The 20,068-nt window shown below is 47.2% G+C and overlaps 3 protein-coding genes across 3 annotated transcripts in view; all 3 read right to left on the bottom strand.

The window, feature by feature from the left end:
* Window positions 1–20,068, bottom strand: part of LOC146961001 (complement C1q-like protein 2) — a 75,670-nt gene that overhangs the window by 25,120 nt on the left and 30,482 nt on the right. The window lies entirely within an intron of this gene.
* On the bottom strand, window positions 3,273–6,681 carry LOC146961003 (uncharacterized). The gene is made up of 9 exons (XM_085771870.1): window positions 6,644–6,681; window positions 5,877–6,062; window positions 5,498–5,777; window positions 5,152–5,409; window positions 4,815–4,989; window positions 4,481–4,723; window positions 4,189–4,360; window positions 3,693–3,841; window positions 3,273–3,570 (listed from the first exon to the last, which is right to left on the bottom strand). Exons 1-9 carry the CDS (start codon window positions 6,679–6,681, stop codon window positions 3,389–3,391), a joined length of 1,683 nt encoding a protein of 560 aa, XP_085627996.1. The 3' UTR covers window positions 3,273–3,388.
* Window positions 11,819–19,709, bottom strand: LOC146961002 (protein NYNRIN-like). Its single transcript, XM_085771869.1, has 3 exons — window positions 19,581–19,709; window positions 14,436–16,373; window positions 11,819–12,049 (listed from the first exon to the last, which is right to left on the bottom strand). The coding sequence occupies exons 1-3, from the start codon at window positions 19,707–19,709 to the stop codon at window positions 11,819–11,821; spliced, it is 2,298 nt and encodes a 765-aa protein (XP_085627995.1).

The following is a 20,068-nucleotide window of genomic DNA, read 5'->3' as shown; positions in this document are numbered from 1 at the left end:
AAACCAGTATGATGTTTATTCTGGTTAAAAGTCTGGCCGCTGTGTTCTGTGCGATCTGAAATTGCTCTACAGTTTACAGCTTAATCAATTTGCCCAGAAGATGGCAGTATTTGAATGTTTGTATTGCTGGAGGGACAACAGCTCCTTCATCCTGCTGCCATCTGGCAAAATGATAATAAATACATCTTATGTCAACTAGGCAGCAAATATAGATGGGAATTGATATGTCATTGATATCAATGCTATTATTAATTCTGCTTGCCAGTCTGATTATTTATCGATTCCCTAAACAATTCCTGATCAATTTCCTGTGTGGAAAAAAAGTAGACACAGGTTTTGAGTGTCAAGTCAACTGTTTCATTATCTCCACTATTAATCAACGGCCTTGCATGCCGATGAAAATATTAAACATAAGTGATAAATAAGATAAATGGTCCGCAGCCAGAAGGTGACTGCGTTTATTAATTGATTTGAAATCTTATAGTCTTCTGTCTGCATGACATTACCAAACTGAGGGGGAGGAGGACTAGCTCCGCTGTGATATCAATGTTATATAGTAGTGGAGAACAACCTCATTGCTACATTGTTGTACTGTACTAGATGCTGAACAGGCTCAGGGTTTCTGAGGTTGACCACTGAGTACTTTGCTTCACCTAGGAGTTGGTTTCAGTGCTGCAGTATGTATTCGTCAGTCGGTCTCATATCGTTTGTTACTGCTGGAGTTCACTGCCCTGCCCAGCTAATGTTAGTCTAATATACTTCATGTTCATCTTGCTAATGTAATTATTTAGTCATTAAAGGGATATTTTGGATCTTTTGACATGAAGCTGTATGACATTCCTATTAGCACTGTCGTGCATCAACAGTGACTTTCCCCCTACTGTGTACTGTGAGCGGAGGCCTGGTTTTGGTGCTAGTTCGGCTAGTTGGCTGGGGTCACAAAAATGAAGTGTTAGCTTATCAAAACAATGTGCGTTACAAAGCAGGGCTTGGCAATAAAACGATCTCGGGATGATCGATTTCGATAATCGGCTATGGTCATGTTTCCTCGATATCACATGGCAGTAAAAAGCGTGACAGCAGCCTGTCACTCTGCCGTCTGATACTCCATCTACTGTCGTGAGCATGTACTGTAGAGTTGGTTTGAGCTGCAGCAGCAGCAACTGCAGCTAAAGGGCAGAAGGATGAAGTGAAAGTTGTAGAAGAGGGAGGAAATGAGTGGAAGTAGAGCCGATGGCAACTGAAGCGATGGTGAACACGTGGAGCGTCAGTTGGTTTGTCCGTCTCTGGTCGTCATGAAAAGAAGCCTGGCACGTGGAATCAGAGCAACTTAGTGATCCGACAGTAAGAAGGTGGAGGAGAAAAATCCTCCCAAACTGAACATATTCTCTGGTTTCTTCAGGATTCAGTCAGGATGCTCCTGGAACTGGCAGCATCAGCAAAAAATACATATCGAATCTAAATATTGACAATTGATCAAACATTTTGCCGAATCACCCAGCCCTATTCAAAAGAGTAATACATTTGCATCACAAAGCCGTTGCCCACGAAAAAGTCTGACCTCATAATCGCTTTTCTCTCCCTTCGTATCACTGTGCGCTGTAGCCTGTTGACAACTGTGCACGTTTCCATCACCTGTTTCATGGTGTTTACTGCTTGGATAGTTAATGTAAACATATCTGATTATGACACGTGATGATCAGTGACATCCCTCTTAGCATAGAGCCGGAGAGAAAAATGGTGCAGACTTGTGATTATCTGTGCTGTAACAACAAAAATCTGTCTGACTAGCAGAGGCTGCTCTGACAGCTACAGATGAACCGGCTGGAGAGCGCAGCACCTTCCTTTTCTTTTTGCAGCACCATCTTTACAGGTGATGCACGGGTAGATGTCTGTGTACGTTTGTCTGTCTGATCTTCCATCATGGACTGCGCTTTAAAACGGTTAATCATAATACGCACACACCTTCCTGATCATCCTGATCACCCTGTCTCTCAAAGCTGTCCCTCCTCTCTCTCTCCGGCTCTATGCTAAGAGGGATGTCACTGATCATCACGTGTCATAATCAGATATGTTTACATTAACTATCCAAGCAGTAAACACCATGAAACAGGTGATGGAAACGTGCACAGTTGTCAACAGGCTACAGCGCACAGTGATACGAAGGGAGAGAAAAGCGATTATGAGGTCAGACTTTTTCGTGGGCAACGGTTTTGTGATGCAAATGTATTACTCTTTTGAATAGGGCTGGGTGATACGGCAAAAAACTTATCACAATATATCTTTCCATATTGATCGATTCTCGATATTTTGATTCGATGTGTATTTTTTGCTGATGCTGCCAGTTCCAGGAGCATCCTGACTGAATCCTGAAGAAACCAGAGAATATGTTCAGTTTGGGAGGATTTTTCTCCTCCACCTTCTTACTGTCGGATCACTAAGTTGCTCTGATTCCACGTGCCAGGCTTCTTTTCATGACGACCAGAGACGGACAAACCAACTGACGCTCCACGTGTTCACCATCGCTTCAGTTGCCATCGGCTCTACTTCCACTCATTTCCTCCCTCTTCTACAACTTTCACTTCATCCTTCTGCCCTTTAGCTGCAGTTGCTGCTGCTGCAGCTCAAACCAACTCTACAGTACATGCTCACGACAGTAGATGGAGTATCAGACGGCAGAGTGACAGGCTGCTGTCACGCTTTTTACTGCCATGTGATATCGAGGAAACATGACCATAGCCGATTATCGAAATCGATCATCCCGAGATCGTTTTATCGCCAAGCCCTGCTTTGTAACGCACATTGTTTTGCAACTAGCCTAACAAGCACCAAAACCAGGCCGGAACTCTGCTCACAGTACACAGTAGGGGGAAAGTCACTGTTGAAGCTGTATGACATTAAATTAGCAGTGTCGTGCATCATGTCAAAAGATCCTAAATATCCCTTTAAATCAAAACATATTTGCAACCGCTGCCTTTTTTGAAAAGAATGACAAGATAGCTGAAGATAATTAGTGCGTGTGCGCTGCAGACAGTTGATAATTGATAAGCTCCAAGGCCAATGATGTTGATGTTCCATCCCGAGCAGCGAAGCAAGCAGGGCAGATGAGTAGTGGCCATCCTCCTCCTGCAGCCTAGGTGATGTCAGACTATAAGACAAAACAGAGAAGGGGGAGAGAGGGGAGATAGGTTACAATATGTTTTTATGTTTCCTCATATAAGATTTTTTTACTCATTTAATTACAGACGAGCCCGCTACCTGGCCTACAGGCAGTTTGTGAGCTGGTGCTGGGGCTATCTAGGAAGAAGAAATAGGGTGGTTATACCTTCCTGTGTGGTGCTCAGAATCCAACGCGAGTACCCAGATGAAGAGGGTGACTATGTTGGCTTTAGGCCACCCCTTGCCGACTGAACCGGGACACATAGTTCTCTATAACTTCTGCCTTCTCCGGTCTCTCGTACTGGCTGCACAGGGGTTCTGGGACTGACACTGCCTTCAGTTGTTCCACGAAGGGAGCAGGGTCATGGAGGACGTCATTGAACAGGAGGTTCAGGAGTTCATCAACGTAGCCTAAATAAAGTAATGTTTGTAACATAATGTTCATGGTTGTTATTTGTAAACTTTAATTGTATCTTGTTATATTACCTTTAACAATGAAATGAAAGAGATACTAATAAATATTTTCTACTCACGACAAGTTGGTGGTGTTTTGACTTGCTCAACGGAAGGTGCACCCTTCTTGGCCTTGGGAAAGCTCACTCTGTATTTCAACTCCCCATCAGCAGTCCTCAGCTGGCAGCGGCCAGCGTTTTCGTTGAAATGCAGTGCAGTCAGGTACAGTCTGAAATTAAGACATTTTATTGAGAGTAGCTCACACAGCAGTGCAGTGACTCCCAACTCTTATCCTTTTTGGACCCACTGTCCCGCATGTTTTACAGTAAATATGTACAGACAGGTTGATTGCTGTAATTTTGCTGTACTTCTGTATAGTGACAATAAAAGGCTGATTCTGAATTCTTTCTCTTCCAACACACCTGATTCAAATGATAAACTCATCATCATCAACCCAATCATTTGAATCAGGTGTGTTGGAAAAGGAACACATTTTAAACATGCAGGACAGTGCCCCAAGACTAGGATTATGAACTGGTTTAGTGTACATTATAACGTTTGAAGATTCAAATCTACCTGCACAGCATCCCGTTGTATGAAAAAGCCACATTCTTCGGTGCAAATTTCAGGATGACACTGTGGAACACCTCCAGGTTTGATGTCTGGTGCTGTGGGCTGAGCTTTGAGATGTCTTTGAGAAGACGCTTGTTCTCCAGCACTTTCTCCAGCCTGTAGTATGGTTTGGTGGCTAGATTTTTGTAAAGATGTGAAAACAAACGAAATATTGGAAAAAATGCATAGTAATAAATAAAATATAAGCATGTGCAGAATACTTAATTTCTGAAATTAATTGTCATTTAGTGCATACCTGGCTTTAGCCACTTTGAGATGCTCGTGGTCGGTCCATGCAGGCAGACAGGAAACAGGGGATCTTCGTGCACGTGGACATTTTGAATGTGGTTCATCAGCGATGTCCACTTGGCCACAGTCTCTTCCCCACTTGAGGAGTTCGTCGCTGACCAGTAAAGGTGGTTCTTTATGCTGGCCTGCCATTTCTTCACTTTCTCACAACCATTCTCCTTCGTTATTCCCTCCACTTTCTTGTTGATGCCTGTGGGCATTTAAAAAAAAAAACAACAACTAAAAACCATGTAAACCATGATAAATACAAATCTGTCAATATATAATATTGATTATGATACCTTTTGCAACGTGCCATACATCATAATAGTGTGTGATGTCTGGTCTCTGCTCCCTAAGGTACTTCTGTATTTGTGGGTGTCGGTCAGTCACAAAAGCAGCCACCTTCACTCCAGATTCATCCAGAAATGCCAGACCCTCCTTCTCCATCCGCACACTGCCACCCACCTCATTGCTCTATAAATTACAGGAGAAAAAAGTTGGCTGAAGATGCTCATGGATATGATACCACAATTACATAGGATCACCATTATAATATAAGACATGAAAAATATAATTAAACATGTCATATTTAAATTGTGTGTTCATTTCAGTGTTATATTCATTATGAAAATTTACCTGAACAAGCTGAATATCAATAACCCTGTTGGTTCTGAGGTCCATCACCGAATATGCGCCAAACTTGGCACAGTGTCCAGGGCTGTCAGCTCTCATGTCCCCTCCCAGCCAAACCTGCTCCTTCTGCTGCTTCAGGTCAAGAAGAAGGCCTTGCTGATCCACTTTCCACTTGTGAATAATGGCTGGTTGTATATAGGACTTAACATGCTTGTTGAAGGTTGTTCTTGAAAGCGTCTTTACACGCAGCGCTGAGAGAACCTGGCAAACACATTATTGATATTGGTCAATAGCTGTAGATTGTGTAGATTTTTCTTGAAGAATATATTCTAAAGAATTTCTGTCATACCTTATTTGTTTGAACCATCGAAGCTCCTGTGAAATAAACAGCAGCAGAGAGATGGATATTCCCTGCAGGGGAGCTGCCAATAAGCGGTTGGCTGTCCCACTTCCTGGTGTACATGCAGTACTGGTAGTTGCATTGCTGGTCCACAGACAGGAGAGTGCCTCTGGTGTATGTTTTGACCTCACACGACCGTGAACATACAGGACAGATCTTAAACAAATCCAGCAGGCAATCTTCATACACGATGTACTTTGGCATGTCTTGGAGGGATTTGACAGGTGGCCTATTGATGGTAGAAAAATACAAGATATAACATTTCAAGACATGTTCATAACACGTAAACATACAGTCACATAACGCAGGCAACATATGCTTGACTTACTTCTCGGTTGTAGAATCCTCATCTACAATGCTTTGTAGATATGTGGGATCATCTGGGTCCATGAATGTTGTATCCTCAGACTCCAGAGAGGATGGCATCTCAGACAAATCCAGCCGTGGTCGCTTACGAGGTGGAGAGTCACACAGTATGGCTGCTTTCTGTGGTGTTGAGGTGAAGCGTGGCTCACTGATGGTGTCAGTACTCACACCAATGGTCGACAAGGAGACCTTTGCTTGACAGGCTGCACAAACAATGAATAAAAAGTAGCCTCATTTTCAAACAAAATTTCATTTTCTAAATGAATGGAATAAAACACATAGTAATTTAACATGATGAGAACTCCATTTATAGGAAAGTTTATGCAATCTCACAACACAAAGCATGAGTAACTTAATACCTTGGCTTCTTCTTCTCTCCAAGGTTCCCTTTGACAGCTGGGTGCTCACAGACTTCCTTCGCCAAGCAATATCAGTCTGGCATCCAATCTCCCGGGTAGTGACGCAAGGCTCAGGCTGAACGTCATACTGGCAGCCAACACTAATTTTGGTGCAGGACGGTACGGCTGCACCGACACTCTGTGAAGTTGGAAGAGAAATCTGAAATTAGGCTACCTTCATCTGTTGAATGTCATCTAACATTATAAACTACAGAATACCCAGTGTGCTTGACATTATCATAACACAAACTGCAACGTTCATTTCAGATGAGGTATGTGTAACGTTATTATGAAATATTAAGCACAAATCGCCGGGCTAAATTAGCAATACCTGGGGATGTCTGTGATCTTACATTTTTTATCAGTCATTTTGGTACATGTCGCGAATCATCTGTTTCCAAACCAGTATAAGTGCATTTGTGAAAACAAACAGCACTACTTGTTAGTGCCTTCAGAATAACAAGTCCTGTTTTATTGTTTACACACAAGATAGTCAACATGTTTAACCATGTTGTCAGTCACAGTGTACTTTATTTTCTGATATTAATTATGGCAAAAGTAAGATTTGCATGATTGAAAATGCACACTTTTCAACAGTACACTGTTAAACGTTAGACATACGTAACTGTATGTGGGAGATTAAATTCTAGAGATTGGACAAAATTCATATTGTGACTTTCTTTTTTTTCTCTCTCTCTCTGGAGATGTGGGAGCGGGGGCGGCGGCGGCCGCATTGAAACAACATTCACGTCGATAAGTCATACACATGTTGCATATCCACAGACAGCTCAAAAAGTCAGCTACAAGCTCATAAAAATATTCGTATGACCACCAAAACAGAGATAGAACACCAAGCAATCATCAAAACAGCAGGGAGCGACAACACACTGACCATTGATTCCCCCAGGTCTTGTTTACGTAATTCTCTACCTTCATTTCCCCGTGAACACTCGATAATAACTTTTATATTCTGATAGGCAAGATACATAGGGACTTTGGCTGCATTAGCCTATATGGAGTAATACACACACATTCATCCTAGCTGCGGGACTCAGTACTTCACTCAGTAATCGCCTCCATGCCAGCTGACTACCTGTACAAGCAGACATCACAGATAGGATATGGGGGAATCAAGTGGTCAGTCTGGTGGTCAATGCCTGTCGGTGGCCACTGAAACCAGATGTTTGTGCTGCCAGTCGGACTCGGTGTGTGTTGTCAGTGCCTGGACTCTATGCTGGACACGGAAAGTTGCTGCATAGCGTATAACTGGAGCAGAGTGAGTTGTTTTCGTCTCTTTTCAATATAAACCAGGCTAAGCTAACAGATGTTTGATGCCTCGTATTATGTGCTGGGACCCTGTTTGTACTGTTGATGACGTTTGGTGCTGTTCTGAGCATTATTTGTGGCTGTAAGTGGCTTTTTGATCGGTGGATAGTGGATCCGCTGTTTGTTATGGAGCGGTCATTGCTAACGTTGCTACAACTAGAGAAGCTAGCGGTTAGCATGAGGTTAGGTTCGTAAGTACTAGTCCCGTGCGAAATCTAGTCACACAACCTGTCAGTAGGATAAAGTAGTATAACGTTAGCATCTAGCACTTACCATGTTCGTATGTGGTGGCAGAGAGGGTACAGCTCCCGGTGCCAGACGTAGCCTTTTTCAAAACCCCATAGCTCCCTGGGCAAAATTCTCAAACAGGTCACGGGTAAAATGAGTGCTGCATATGCAGGATTTTTGGCAGGGGACTCCACCAAGGCTCACCAAAAAGGCGGCCCATTTTTCCGCCAACACCGCCTCCGTTGGAAAATAAAAAAATTACACGTCCTCCGTGCATCCAGGGACTGCACAAGCAGGCATAATGACCTATCGATCGATCGATCGATAGAAAAAGGTAGAGAGAGAGAGAGAGAGAGAGGGGGGGGGGGGGGGGGGGGAGGGAAAGGGAGAAGGAGGGAAACGGAGAGGGAGAGAGCTAGCTAGCTAGCAAGGTGCTAGGTGGATGATGGATGGATAGATAGATAGATAGATAGATAGGTAAATATAGATAAATAGAGTGATAGACAGAGATAGACAGATAGATATAGAGAGATATCGAGATATAGATATAGATATAGATATATAGGCTACTGTAGATAGATCGCAAAAGGGTAAGAGGGGAGTTGGCTCAGACTCAAAGAGGCAGAGTGAGCGGGAGCAGAACGGTTTTGTTAACCGCCACTGGGGGGCGGGGCGACAACTGACGAGGATGATTTATGATTGGTAGGATTTATTGCGTGATAAATCCCGGAGATAACTCCGCCCAATTTAAACCCACATTTCAACAGTCAAAAAGACAAATATTTCGAATTTGGATCAAAACTGATTTCTAATATTTTTACATGTTAAATATGATCTACATACGACCCTAAATTACATAGTTAGAAGACTTTTGTGGATTTGGGTTTCCAAAGGCTTTAAAGGTTTTCTTTGCCATTTACACACTGTCTCTGCCTGTAGCCTAGTGGTTAGCTTGCTGAGCTGGAGACCTGAAGGTTACTGGTTCAAATCTTGCCTCAATAACAATTATAGTGAATTATTTTCCCAGTCGTCCTCTGTTGACTTCTGATAACTGGCTTCATGTTGAAACTGCTGCTCTCAGCCTGAAATTCACAGAAATTTTCATTCTAAGTCTTACTTGGTGTGGCTAATTTCTGCACTTTCCTTACCTTTTTTTAAGCAGGAGCCAGTGATCCTCTTATTAAAGGTTTTCTTTGCCACTCACATACTGTCTCTGCCTGTAGCCTAGTGGTTAGCTTGCTGAGCTGGAGACCTGAAGGTTACTGGTTCAAATCTTGCCTCAATAACAATTATTCACAGAAATTTTCATTCTAAGTCATTCAAGCTTGACTCTCAAGCTTTCTTGATGTCAGAGTGAGACAGAGTGCAGCTCATCAACAGACAACAGTCTCTGCAACTTTGTGTGCACTGTGGCCTAGAGGCAGAGTGGAAGTCTACTGACCATGAGGTTGTGGGTTTGATTCCTACCTTGGTCAAACATTTGTAGGGGATTTACATAAGGGTTTGGTAATTGACAATAATTATCAAACATTAATAATCAATAAGCAGGTTAACTAAGTATTAATTATCAAATTCAATAGAGAAACTAATAACATTAGGATTAACGGTATTAGCTAATAATTACTAGAAGGAAGAATAGTTATGTTATTAATTAAAGTGAATTAATTAATAATATAACTGCGGGGCACCACCCTGAAATCAGGGATCAATGACCAAACAATTAGTCTCGATTATAGAATTCTCTTATGGAGTAGAAAAATCAATTAAATATGAAGGCGTGAAGTCGAGCACAAACCCTGATAACCAGCTTTAGCGTCACAATAGAATGCACACAAACAACGACGGAACAACTACTTTAGTTCAAGGGTATTTATTAAAAGAAAATCATAGATAGTACACACCAAAGTCACAGGAATTCAGATCAATAAACAGTCCAGACATACACTCTAAGTAACTTAGAATGAGCATATGGTGGGTGTATGTGTGTGTATGTGTATGTGTGTGTGTGTGTGTGTGTGGGTGTGTGTGTGTGTGTGTGTAGGCTATGCGTATGTATAGGCTTATGCGTATGTGTAGGCTATGGGCGTGTGTGTGTGTGTGTGTGTGTGTGTGTGTGGTATAGCCTAAGAGGGACACACTCAAGTTATAGGAATTCAGGGGAATACACAATCCAGCAGATATACACTTTCAATGGCTTAGGAGGCGCATATGGTAGGTGTATGGATGTGTGGGTGTAGGCTATGCGTGTGTGTAGGCTAGGTGTGTGTGTGTGTGTGTGTGTGTGTGTGTGAGTGCGGTCTAGGTGTGTGTGTGTGTGTGTGTGTGTATATGTATGTGGGCGTGTAGGTGTGTGTGTGTGTGTGTGGCCTAAGAGGAAGAGGGGGAGGCGTCGAGTGACGTCGGATGGCGTCGCGAGTGGCGCGCTCGTTTGAGTGAGACAATGGACACGGTGTGGCTGTCCCCACGTGTTTCTCAGGTATATACACAATGGCTGCAGCCACGCCGCCCACACAAATCACTCTAATACGAACCCTCGTGTCGAAACGCTCGTGTTTATGGCGGGGTCCCTAAAGGAGGCCCGCTGTGTTAGGTAGGTGGGTATCTGTGTGTGGGTGTGTGTGTGTGTGTATGTGTGTGGTATATCTGCGTACGTGCGCGTGTGTGTAAGTTAGTAGGGAGAGAGAAAGGAGAGAGAGAGAGAGAGAGAAAGGATAACGACGGCAAAAGTAGACCGATTGGTCACGTTAGTCTAAGATGAACTCAATCCCACATGCAGCACTACAGTGAAGGCAACAGAACTAACGCCCAGGTGTCCTCACTGATTCTCTGGCGCTGATATGGAGAGTTGTGTTCATACGTGACTAACTGTCTAGTTACAATAACAAATAAGCATACAGCAAAATCAACATAATCAACATAACCGGACGCGGCGGTCCTCAAAGATATGCAACACAAATTCACGCTAGTTCTAGTCTCTGCCCAGACAAAAGCTCTCTTACTTTGGATAGAAGCGTGCTTGCCGACGCGATAGATCCGTCGATCTGATGGCGTGCGGCGCGGCTGTAGCGTCCTACAGCGGAACAAACGAGTCGTCCTCTGGAAGGGTGGCAGAGAGGAGGACCGGTGGAGTTAACTCTGGACGGCGGAGTCCGACGTCGTCTCGTGAAGAAAGGCGGCTCTCACGACTGCGGCAGAGGTGGGGAAGAGGGAGCGGCGATTGCTCGGAGGTCTTCCCCAGGATCCAGGTGGTTCAGAAGAAACTTGGGGCAGTATGCTCGTCCAGCAAGCTAACGGCGGCCCAGGTCTTGAGTTCAAACGTTTGATGTGCTCCCTTTAGAGTAACTAGTTGCGCGAAGCTGGAGCTCCTTGCGGTACTTCGTTACACGGGAAAAAGCCTGGAGCGGCGCGTCGCCGCAGCACTTAAGCCTTCGGTGACGTCACAGGGGTTTCCGGGGCTTCCGCCAGGTACTGACCAATGGGAGGCCAGAGTTTGAACGTCTGGCTGGAATCACACCTAGATGTGATTTAACGGCCGTTGTCTGCTGTCGCGCATTCCTTGTCCCCTGCTGGTTTTATGGTCCTTTGTTTGAGAACATGTGGGTGAGGTCCCAACATCCCCCCTTTGGTCCGAAGAGTGGGTTAGAGTCCAGTCTTTGGAACAACAGAAGGGCTGAATAATCCGCATGTTTCCTGCGTGGAGAAAGTCCTCAACAGTCCAACAGTTCAAACAGTTCATATAGCACCGGTCAAGAGGCTAGTGTCTGGGCATTTATGCAGAGGCTCGTCTGGGCAGGACGTCTTCACTAATAACACTATGCTATCACATGCTACACACATCATCACTTCTATCATGTAATAACAGTAAGAAAAAAAAATGAAAATGAAAGAACACAAAACAAACACATCTAAGAATTGAAAAGAGGAGAATAGAGAATGTTTGTTAATGAAAGGGTTAGTAGGCTTCTCCTTCACCCCTTGGGGTTGGGTTGGCCAGTGGTGTATTTAGGGTGTGGTTGGTAAAGCGAGGTGACACCACTAGAATAGAATCTAATCTGGCCTGTAGCTTCTGGATGTATTTGTACATGATGTGTGCGATCACCGCGGTGATAATCCACCCACTAAGCAGAAGCACCAAAGCCACCATACTGATTGGGTGATCTTGGTAAGATCGCCCAGGCAAATGCTTAGGCAACATGGCCGTGAGCCCTTCAGGTTTTAAGTTGAATTTTATCAGTTTGGTGCCTTCGGTCAGTAGCTCATGTTGGAGGATGTCACCGATGGTCAAATTGTGTCCGACAAATGCATCCATGATTTCAATTTCAGTGTCGTATCTGTCTGGACTGAGATGATGGAGAATTATATCGTCAATGTGTACTGTGGCTCCCTCTGGGACAGTTAGGAATACTGTTTGGTTTGGCAAAGTTAACTTAGTGGCCGTATTGTGACGGTCATAAGAGACTACCACCTGGGAGGCAGGTGTACTGATGAGCCATTTATTACCGGCTCTCTCTACTCTAGTTTCGGCACCATTGTCTCTGGTAGACATGCTGCCTTGACACTTTTGCTCCGGGGCGTCGGGTCTGAGCCCACACAGGTAGTTGGTGACATCTCTGATAAAAGGGTTGCTAGGGCAAACCCAGTGGATGTCCTTCATTTTTGTGCACATGTTTAGATTGGGGACAAGGTACAGTGATGGATTGTCATCGTGATAGGCAATAATTGGTGGTGTGTTAAGGTGTACATGTGTATCTCTTTCCCAGAACCCAACATTCAAAACTGATTTTAATCTGTAGATGTTCTGCTGCTCAATGACCGGTAAGTTTAAAATGAACCCCAACTCTAAGCTCTGTGGGTTGACTGAGATTGGGATAGCACTGCCAAGGTTATACGCCAGGTGTACTTGGGAGGGCTGCACGGTTGTGGTACTGGCAGCCTTAAGGATTTGCTCTACCGTGGTCAGCGGGACCAAGTAGGGCGGGATTCTGCCTGCACTAAGGCTATTTATGGAGGAGCTAATCTCTCTGAGGAGGTCTTGCATAAAATCTCTGACTATGCGTACATGGGTTATATCATCCTGGACGATGGTTGTTAGTGCATCTAACGCATGCCAAGTGTTGTTAAGTAGAGCTGAGTGCAGGTTGACTTTCACTATAGTCCCCTGAAGGGTTTTCCCCATACCTTGCAGTTGTCCCTGTTGGCGGCCGAGCTTCTCTTGAATCTCAGGCATTTCTTCCTCGAGTTCACTCACATGTCTTCGGAGTGTTCCCAGACTGACTGAGTTGGCGGCTGAGAGACCAATGGAAAACAGAGAGCCGATTCCTGCCGCTGCAGAGAGCAGAGCTCCAAGAAATCGTTTTGGTCGCTTCTTTTCACTCAGATCTTTTTCCGTTACCAAGAATTTGTCCAACTGTTCCAGAATATGGGCCGTTGCTTGTTCTGCATGTTCTATGGTGTTGTGGATCTGAGTCCTGCTGAGTCTACCCTCTGTTATCTTCAGGGGAGGCGTATGTGGTTACGGTACGCGTCCCAAGGATCTAAGCGCACATAGATACGATGGGTGATGAGACTACAGTGGGTGAGAAGGAGTCCTGGTGACCCCTGCAGTACGATGCCGGTTGGGGGCCCGGGGTCAACCATCTCAATTGCAAGCAGAACTTGCATGCTGACGAGTCCACTCAAGACCCAAAGAAGGTTCATCCTGAAAACAGATTAGAGTTATGGTTACTATACGGGAGGGGCGTGTTGGTAGGGTTAGTGCATGCGTGGGGGTGAGCTGCATGCAATTATTCTACCCTAGCGGGAATCCCATTTCTGAAACTAGGGCTCCTCCCCCTCGTCAGGTTCAGGAGGAGTCTTTTGTTTTAGGTCAGTGGCTGGTCGAGATGGCTTGATCTGATTCGCGTGGACCCACTTGTAAGTGGGGGGCTGCCTAGGCTTCGGGACCTTGATCTGATAGGCCACCGGGGATAGCTTGTGCACAATCTCGTACGGGCCCGACCAGTGTGGAAGAAACTTTTTGGAGACGCCGGTCGGCTGTGCAAACTTGAAATAGAATACCTTATTACCGACCTCGTACTCTCGGTGGGACGCGGTTCGGTCGTAATAGGCTTTGGCCCCCTTTGCACTGGATTCCAAATTCTTTTGGGCCCAGGAGAAAGTAGTTTGAAGGTGTTCCTTCAAGTCAGTCACATACTGGTGAGCTGTGTAGGCGGTAGCGACACTGACATCCTCAGGATGGTATAGGAGGTGAAGTGGCAAGGTCATCTCTCGCCCAGTCATCATCTCAAAGGGGGTGACCCCTGTGGAACGATGAGGGTGGACCTAATGGCCATGAGCACTAGAGGGAGTTTTATGTCCCAGTCCTTGCCACCACTACCAACATACTTCCTGAGCATGTGAGTGATGGTGCGGTTGGCCCTTTCCACCTGTCCGGATGATTGGGGGTGGTAGGCCACATGGAATTTTACCTCAACTCCCAGCATATCGTACAGGGCAGTCATGACACTAGACGTGAAATGGGTACCTCTGTCTGAATCGACTGAAAGAGGGAGACCCCAGCGGCTGAACACATGGTTTAGCAGAAGAACTGCGGTCGTGACGGCTGTGTCGTTGGGAGCGGGAAGGCACTCAACCCATTTGGTGAACGAACAAGTAACGGTGAGAAGGTATTTATTACCCCGTGAGGATTTCGGGACAGGCCCAATCCAATCCACTTGAAGGTGGGACCATGGGAAAGTGACCCCTTTCTTTTGGAGGGGGGCTCGGTTTATGGGCCGAGAAGGTTGGAATTGACAGCAGATCAGGCAGCTCTGGACATAAAGTGTGGTATCTTGGGCCATTGCAGGCCAATATACCACCTCTCGGAGGGTTTGAAGAGTGGCCTTTGAGCCACGATGACCGCCCACAGGGCAGTCATGGGCATGGGCCAGCATGACCCCCCTGTGGTCCGTCGGGACTACCCAACGGACGGGTCCCTGACCTTTACTGGTGTAGACCAACAAACCCTTTTCAAGCCTCAAGTTTGGCAGTTCTCGGTAAAAGCCTTGTAGTTCCTTTGACTCCCCCTTTGGTGCTTTCGGCACCCCATCTGGAGGAGGGCTGGCCACAAGTTTTCTGATGACTTTCAAGGTGGAATCCTGTTCTTGCATGGTGACCAGGTCTGAGTCCTCTAGCTTTTGGCTCAGGAACACAGTCTGGCTCTCCTGACAAGGTTCCTTCTGCTGTGTTTTTGCTTGTTGACGGGTGATAGCGTTCACCACATAAGGCTTTGAAGGGGGTAGCCAGTTGTCCTGGAACTCCCAAGGTGTACCCTGTTCTGCTCCTAGCTTCGCTAGGCGGTCTGCTTCATCGTTACCATTTTTGTCGGGGCCCGCTATTTGAGAGTGACCTTTGACCTTTCTCCAATACACCACCATTCCCTTCTCTGTTACCAGTTGATCGGTCGCCAAAAATAGTTCTGAGTGTTTGACGTCTTTGTTACGAGCGTTTTTCATCCCCTTTGCCTTCCACAAAGGGAAGTGGGAGACGAAACTATGGCGGGCGTAATTTGAGTCGGAGCAGATCACAAGTTGCAGTATCGAGCCTTCGACAGCTTGCTGGAGCACAATGAGTACTGCTGCCACCTCGGCATATTGGCTGGTTTTGGCGCCGAGCTGGAGATGATTTGGTGAGTCAACTGTTGATTCGGGCCAGACAACGCCCACCCCAGCTCTGAGCTGGCTTTCGTGGTGGAAGGAACATCCATCAATGAAAACTTCTATCATGCCTTGGCAGACATTCTCATCGTAGTAGTGATGGTTGGAAGGGAGCGTCTGTGTAGTGGTCAGGAGGGACTGGAAACTTGGCTGGCTTTCACAGTCACAGTGCTGACATTCAGCGATACCCCGTCCCAGGGGCATTTTGAAACTCTGCGCATACTTTACCTCTACGTCGTACCCCTGTAGGGCCATCATCCAAGAGGCAATGCGGCTGTTTGACACGCGTCCTTCTCTAAGTCGTTGACTATTAAGGAAAGTGACTGGTTGGTGACAAGTTTCGATTATTACCTTCTGGCCTCCAATGTAGCTACGGAAATGCTCCACTGCCCACACTGTGGCAAGGAGAGCTTTTTCACAGTCAGAGAACTTTACCTCGACGCTGCTTAGGGGACGACTGGCGTAGGCGACAACTCGCCTGTTTGCGTCATATTTCTGTGCTAGGGCGGCGCTGAGAGACTGGGGGGAGAAGCTTGCCTCAAGGTAGAACTCTTTGTCTTTGTCTGGGTAGGCCAGACAAGGTGCTGTGCAAAGCTTCTCTTTCATGAGGCGAAAGGATTGTTCTTGGCAGGAATCCCATCGAAAGGGCTCCTCCTTGCGGAGCAGCTCTGTGAGGGGTCTTGCCATCTCAGCATAGTCTTCAATGAACTGTCGTGAGTAGTTGCAGACCCCTAGGAAGCTTCTAAGCTCCGACACATTAGTCGGTGCGGTGATGTCTTGAATAGCACGGATACGTGCTGCTTGAGGCTCAATGCCATCAGTGCCGACCGTGAGTCCGACGTACTCAACTTTGGTACGACACCACTGGCCTTTCGCGAGCGCCAGCTTGGCTCCTGCGGCCGACAGTTGCTGGAGCACATGCCGAACTTCGGCCAAGTGTTCTTCGAAAGTGCGACTCCTCATGAGGATGTCGTCCACGTAGATAAGGTTTCCACGAGCTGCCGCGTCGCTCATGGCCTTGTGGAGGAAGATATTGAACTCTGCTGGTGAGTTCGAGTAACCGAATGGGCATCGGTTCCAGGTGTATTGGCGGTTACAAAAGGAGAAGGCTAGCTTGTACTGGTCGGCCGGATCTACTTTCATGGTCCAGAACCCATTTGACACATCCACTGTGGAGAAGAAGTGAGCTCCTTTCACTTGAGCCAGTTCCTGATCCAAGTGGATCATGGGCCAGCGTGAAAGTGGGACCTGCTTGTTTAACGGTCGGTAGTCGATGGTGAGACGCCACTTACCTGTTGGTTTCAAGACTGGCCAGATAGGTGAGTTGTAGGTTGAGTTGCACTCCCTGATAATTTTCTTCTCAAGCAGTTGGTCCAGGATTTCCTGTATGGACTCGTAGGCAGCCAGTGGGATTCGATACTGACGCACAAAGGTAGGTGGTGCCTTTGGGTCAGTGGGAATGCGTACCGTGTGGAGGTTGGTAACCCCACAATCAAGTGAGTCCCTGGAAAAGATTGATTGGAATTCGCGGAAGAGTTCCCTAAGGGCGTCTTGCTGCTCTTGGGTTGTGAGAGCATCTGCTTTTGCAAGCTGCTTATCAATCTCGGCTTCAAAGCCGGGATAGGGTTCCCCTGGTGTGGGTACGGCCGTGTCAACCGCCGTGTCTGTGTTGACTGGTTGGGCAGTGAGAGCATGTACTAGCATGTCTCCCTCGTTGTTCAGAGTAGCACCACAGATGGATTTCTGTCCAAGGATATCATGACAAGCGGTAGCGATCATTTTGTGTGGGAAGGAGAACAGGACGTCGTCCAATCCACCGTCCTTGATCAAAGATGGGGGAGGTTACCTATGACAGGCACTGTCAGCTCAAAGTCGTGAAACGAGCTGTCTATCAAGATACCCAGGCGCTGTCCTGCTTTGATGGAGATGGGGACCTGGGTCAAGTTTTGGACCAGGAGATATGCCGACCGATTCTGTAGTTCAAGGAGGGGGTTACCGCAGACTGTCAAGTTGAGTTCCTGGAAGTAAGACAAGGGTTGGAAGAAAGCTTGTTGGGCCGAGATCTTTTGGCCTTTAAGGAGTGCCAGACGGACGGGGAAGCCCGTTGTTCGTTCTGGTATGGTTATGCTTACTTCGCTGGCAACTTGACATGCTTGGGGAATGGTTTGGCCAGATGCCATGTGTGCCGCATCTGGTATGAGGGGGAGACTCTCAACACTTGCCCTGGACCACAGGACCTGGTTGATGGTATCCAGCTGGACACCCAGCCTGACAAGAAGATCCGCCCCTATGATGCAGGGGACTTGGAGTTCGGGGACCACACTCAAGTAGTGTACCACCTTTTTCTTTCTAATCTGTATTGAAAGAGCACATACACCGGTAGCTTTGATTAGGGTCTGCGGGACTCCGCAGATAACAAGCGATGGCTGCGTTGTATGAAAGTTGGGGCTGGGTCTTGTTGGCACAAGGTTCTAAACAAATCTTGGTGGATTGCGGTCTTTTCTGACCAAAGGGCTACCAACGCCTGTGGGACTAGAGTTTCATTGAGGTACACGTCTCCGACGACGTGTGGACTGTATAGTGAGGGGTTCGCGTTTTCCAGCGAGCAGAGGAATGACTCATGTCCCTCAAACAAGTTCGTATTCCCAGTGGTTGGTAGCTGTGGGTCACCGGGGAGCGTGGGACCGTCGGAGCCTAATCCGGGCTCAGGAGGAGATGTGAAAGCTGGCAAGGGAGCCTTGGACTCAATGGTAGAGACCGTGGGGCCAGGAGTGGACGGACCATCTCCTTGGCTATGCGCCTTTGGGCTGCTTATCTGAGCCCAAATGTGCCCGCGATGACAGTCGATGAGAGGGGCCAGCCTATCCAGCAGGTCCTGACCAAGAAGCAGTGGTTCTGTATCTATGGTGGTGACATAGACAGGGTGTATGAGGGACATCCCCTGAAAGGTGATGTTAACCCAGGCACGTTGGGTGATCGGTGATTGGTCCTGTGTGTAGCTCGTGATGCGGATGTTGCAAGCCTCTATTTGAAGCGACTTACCAAGGGAAAGCATAGCTCCGGTGACCTCTGAAAACATGCGGGTGTTCATCAGACTGATCTCTGACCCGGAGTCAAGCAGGGCAAGGGCCTTGACACATCCTCCCACTGTAACTGAGGTGTAGATGCGCCGGGCGTTGCCCTTACGCACTAAATCACCCAAGAAGGTCAAGAATGGTGTGTTAGCGTGTTGGGAGGAGGTCATCTTGGGGAATCCCTGTGATTCCCCCGGTCCCCTCCCCCAGCTCACGAAGTAGACTTCTTGAGCGGCGGGGGGTTTTCCCGGCTTAGTCATGCTGATGAGGGTTCTGTGGCTGGTCCCTGCGGAGGGTCAGCTACCACTTGGCTGGGGAACTTCTTCACTACTTCAGTGACGGCCTGTATGAGTTCGGCTATCTCCGACCCTGGATGCTCATTACGTTGGTAACCTTGGTGACCTTGGTGACCTTGGTGACCTTGGTGACCTTGGTGACCTTGGTGACCTTGGTGACCTTGGTGCCTACCGTTATACTTACCTCCTCGTTTGTTGTTTCTGTTGAACCCCCCCCTTTGCTGGGGGAAGTTGCGTGGGTTTGGCTTACCTGACCTATCGTTCCTATAGTTCTGCCGGCCGCCCCCTTGGTTCGGGTGCTGGCGGCCATCTGATGCTGCTTGGTTGGTGGCTCTATCCCGAGGGGTTTCACTGCCCTCAAGGGTTAAGTCTGTATCCTCTGACGCCTGGATTCCCAGGACTCTGGCTTCACCCCCGGGTTTCTTACCTGTCTCCTGGCGCAATTCCCACACCATTTGCGCATGTTTGCGGATTTCTTTCATAGGGGGATTGTGGGTCCGGTACATCAGTGAGACGTCGTACCTTACCAGTTCGTGGAGATTACGGACAAATAGGGACTTGAAAGCTTGGTCTTCCTCTAACCCAGGTGCGTGGCGGCCCTGGAAGAAGGCTACCTGCAGGCGCCGATAGTATTCCCTCGGTGGTTCTGTCCTCTTCTGGGTGACTGCGTAGGCGCCCATGGCGGCGGCGGTAGGATCATTGTAGAGGGAGTATTCTTCCCTCAGAGCTTGGCAAAGAGCCGAGTAAGTATCCCTGGTGTCAGGGGGAAGAGATTCCATGAACACATGGACGCTCCTGGATGAGGTTTTCCAGATGAGCTTAAGCTTCTCCCGCGTGGAGGGGCGAGGGAGATCTAGCAAGCAGCGTTCGACCTCCCGGAGGTAGTCATCAACACTAGCCTCTGGGTTTCCCGGGTCAAAACGCTCGACATCTCTAGCAAGGGATTCAAGTTGACGGGTCCTCAGGCCTCGTTCTTTTGAGACGCCGTCGTCTGAGTCTTCTGAGGTGACGTCTCGGTCATCTCTATACCGTCGGAAAGAAACGGCCTGAGGACGGCTGGAATCGCGAGGATCAAAAGCACGAGTATTTCGATGGGTCGGAGTATAATATTCTCTCCATTGTGATGACGAGACTGGGT

This window comes from Trachurus japonicus, unplaced genomic scaffold (assembly GCF_045865225.1).
Source record: "Trachurus japonicus isolate A0001 unplaced genomic scaffold, Traja_1.0 AP029687.1".
NCBI classification, from domain to species: domain Eukaryota; kingdom Metazoa; phylum Chordata; class Actinopteri; order Carangiformes; family Carangidae; genus Trachurus; species Trachurus japonicus.
This window is presented reverse-complemented; position numbering and strand designations above follow the sequence as displayed.

Bases quoted from the DNA above. Each gene is read 5' to 3' on its own strand.
- LOC146961003 (XM_085771870.1), bottom strand. From the start codon at position 6,681: ATGACTGATAAAAAATGTAAGATCACAGACATCCCCAG. The intron at 6,063-6,643 runs GTATTGCTAATT...TGACACCATCAG, and splicing joins AAGATCACAGACATCCCCAG to TGAGCCACGCTTCACCTCAA. The intron at 4,724-4,814 runs GTATCATAATCA...AAATGCCCACAG, and splicing joins TGTATGGCACGTTGCAAAAG to GCATCAACAAGAAAGTGGAG.
- LOC146961002 (XM_085771869.1), bottom strand. From the start codon at position 19,709: ATGGAATCTCTTCCCCCTGACACCAGGGATACTTACTCGGCTCTTTGC. The intron at 16,374-19,580 runs ACAGAACCACCG...GGCACTGATGGC, and splicing joins ACGCAGTCACCCAGAAGAGG to ATTGAGCCTCAAGCAGCACG. The intron at 12,050-14,435 runs GTGTTCAGCCGC...ATGTTGCCTAAG, and splicing joins CAGTTCTTCTGCTAAACCAT to CATTTGCCTGGGCGATCTTA.